Source organism: Arachis duranensis, chromosome 7 (assembly GCF_000817695.3).
Source record: "Arachis duranensis cultivar V14167 chromosome 7, aradu.V14167.gnm2.J7QH, whole genome shotgun sequence".
Taxonomy (NCBI): Eukaryota; Viridiplantae; Streptophyta; class Magnoliopsida; order Fabales; family Fabaceae; genus Arachis; species Arachis duranensis.
In genome coordinates, this window is record NC_029778.3 from 7,364,010 (window position 1) to 7,365,392 (window position 1,383).

The 1,383-nt window shown below is 42.0% G+C and overlaps 1 protein-coding gene across 1 annotated transcript; it reads left to right on the forward strand.

The window, feature by feature from the left end:
* Positions 1–217: 217 nt before the first annotated feature.
* On the forward strand, positions 218–958 carry LOC107496830 (uncharacterized). The gene has a single exon (XM_016118160.1). The coding sequence runs from the start codon at positions 218–220 to the stop codon at positions 956–958; it is 741 nt and encodes a 246-aa protein (XP_015973646.1).
* Positions 959–1,383: the final 425 nt, after the last annotated feature.

A 1,383-nucleotide genomic window follows, 5' to 3' on the forward strand; every position in this document is an offset into this window, starting at 1 on the left:
CCTTAGTTAATTATTTTTTTCGGTCTATCCTATTTATATCGTATAAGGATGTTAGAGGTATGTGGTGAATATTATAGTGGTCCGAACAAATTTGGTGAATCAGACACAAACATCAAGCAAGAAATTAGTGTTCTGCTAAGGTTTCATTGTGCCTATTAGGGTGGCTGCTATACGATAAATTTCACACCAAATTAATCACTAATCATTGTGATGCAACATGGATGATTTGCGAAGAGATCCTAATGTAGAGAACATTGACAGTGAGGAGAGTGAGGAAGATATAGTAGTGCTAGAAGAGACGGATATCTCTCATGGTGTAAAGGCATGCACAAAGAGCTTAACAGGTCGAATTTTTTTGGCACAAAAATTCTCTGCAGGTACTATGGAGAATGCACTATCCGCAATCTGGGATAAACTAATAGGGTTCAAAGTAGTCAATCAAGGGACTAATCAGTTTCAGTTCTTCTTCGATGAAGAGAAAGACATGCGGCGTATAGAGAAAGGATCCCCCTGGCTATTCAAGGATTACATCCTTCATGTGCGACAATGGAGTGACACACAAAATTCTGACAATAATTCAGATTCAACATTCCCCATTTGGGTACAATTTTGGGGTGTCCCTGAATGTTATAAAACGTTGGAAGCTGGGTGGAAACTTGGCAAAAAACTGGGAGAACTTATGGAGATAGGAATGTATAAAGTCAGAGGCAAAGAATCTCGGATACTGAAAGCAAAAATTATGCTTGATGGGGATAAGGCAGTGAAAGATAGCCTCAAGGTGAAAGGACCGAACCAACGACTGGTGGAGGTGGGGCTGAGGTATGAATGCATTGGAATCTTCTGTATGTACTGTGCTCACCTTGGGCATAGTGCGAGGGTATGTAATGTTCTATTAGAGGATGCAGCCTGTAACAAATTGAACCAAGATTTGGTGGGAGAATGGTTGAAAGCTGACTAAGTTGGAAGGAGGGTGGATATACGGGAGGAAGATAATTAGGGCAATGATAAACAACATATGCATTCAGCCCCAAAACCAACAAAGAAACCAATCCCTTCATGGCTACTTGATGGATTTGCAAAACTTGAAGTTAATACCCTAGAGCAGCAACGCAGCAGTCTTAATACAAGCAGCAGCAGCAGCAGCACTAATCTAATGGGAGAAAATAGGGGCCACTGAAAGACCATAGTGGAGCATGTACTCATGGACCCACCAGTTCTCAAAGACATTACCTCTGCTACTAACATGGAACTGCGGAGCCCAGGCTTTCATGTTCAAATGGCAGAACCAAAGAAGGCATTGAAACTGAAACAAAAGGCCCGTCAGGGCAGCAGCCAAGCAATACCAATCATTGGCGGCAAACGGGATCTGGAAGGGAAAGAAAA

What these genes read in the sequence shown, in the direction of transcription:
- LOC107496830 (XM_016118160.1), top strand. Translation starts at nt 218, where the DNA reads ATGGATGATTTGCGAAGAGATCCTAATGTAGAGAACATTGACAGTGAG.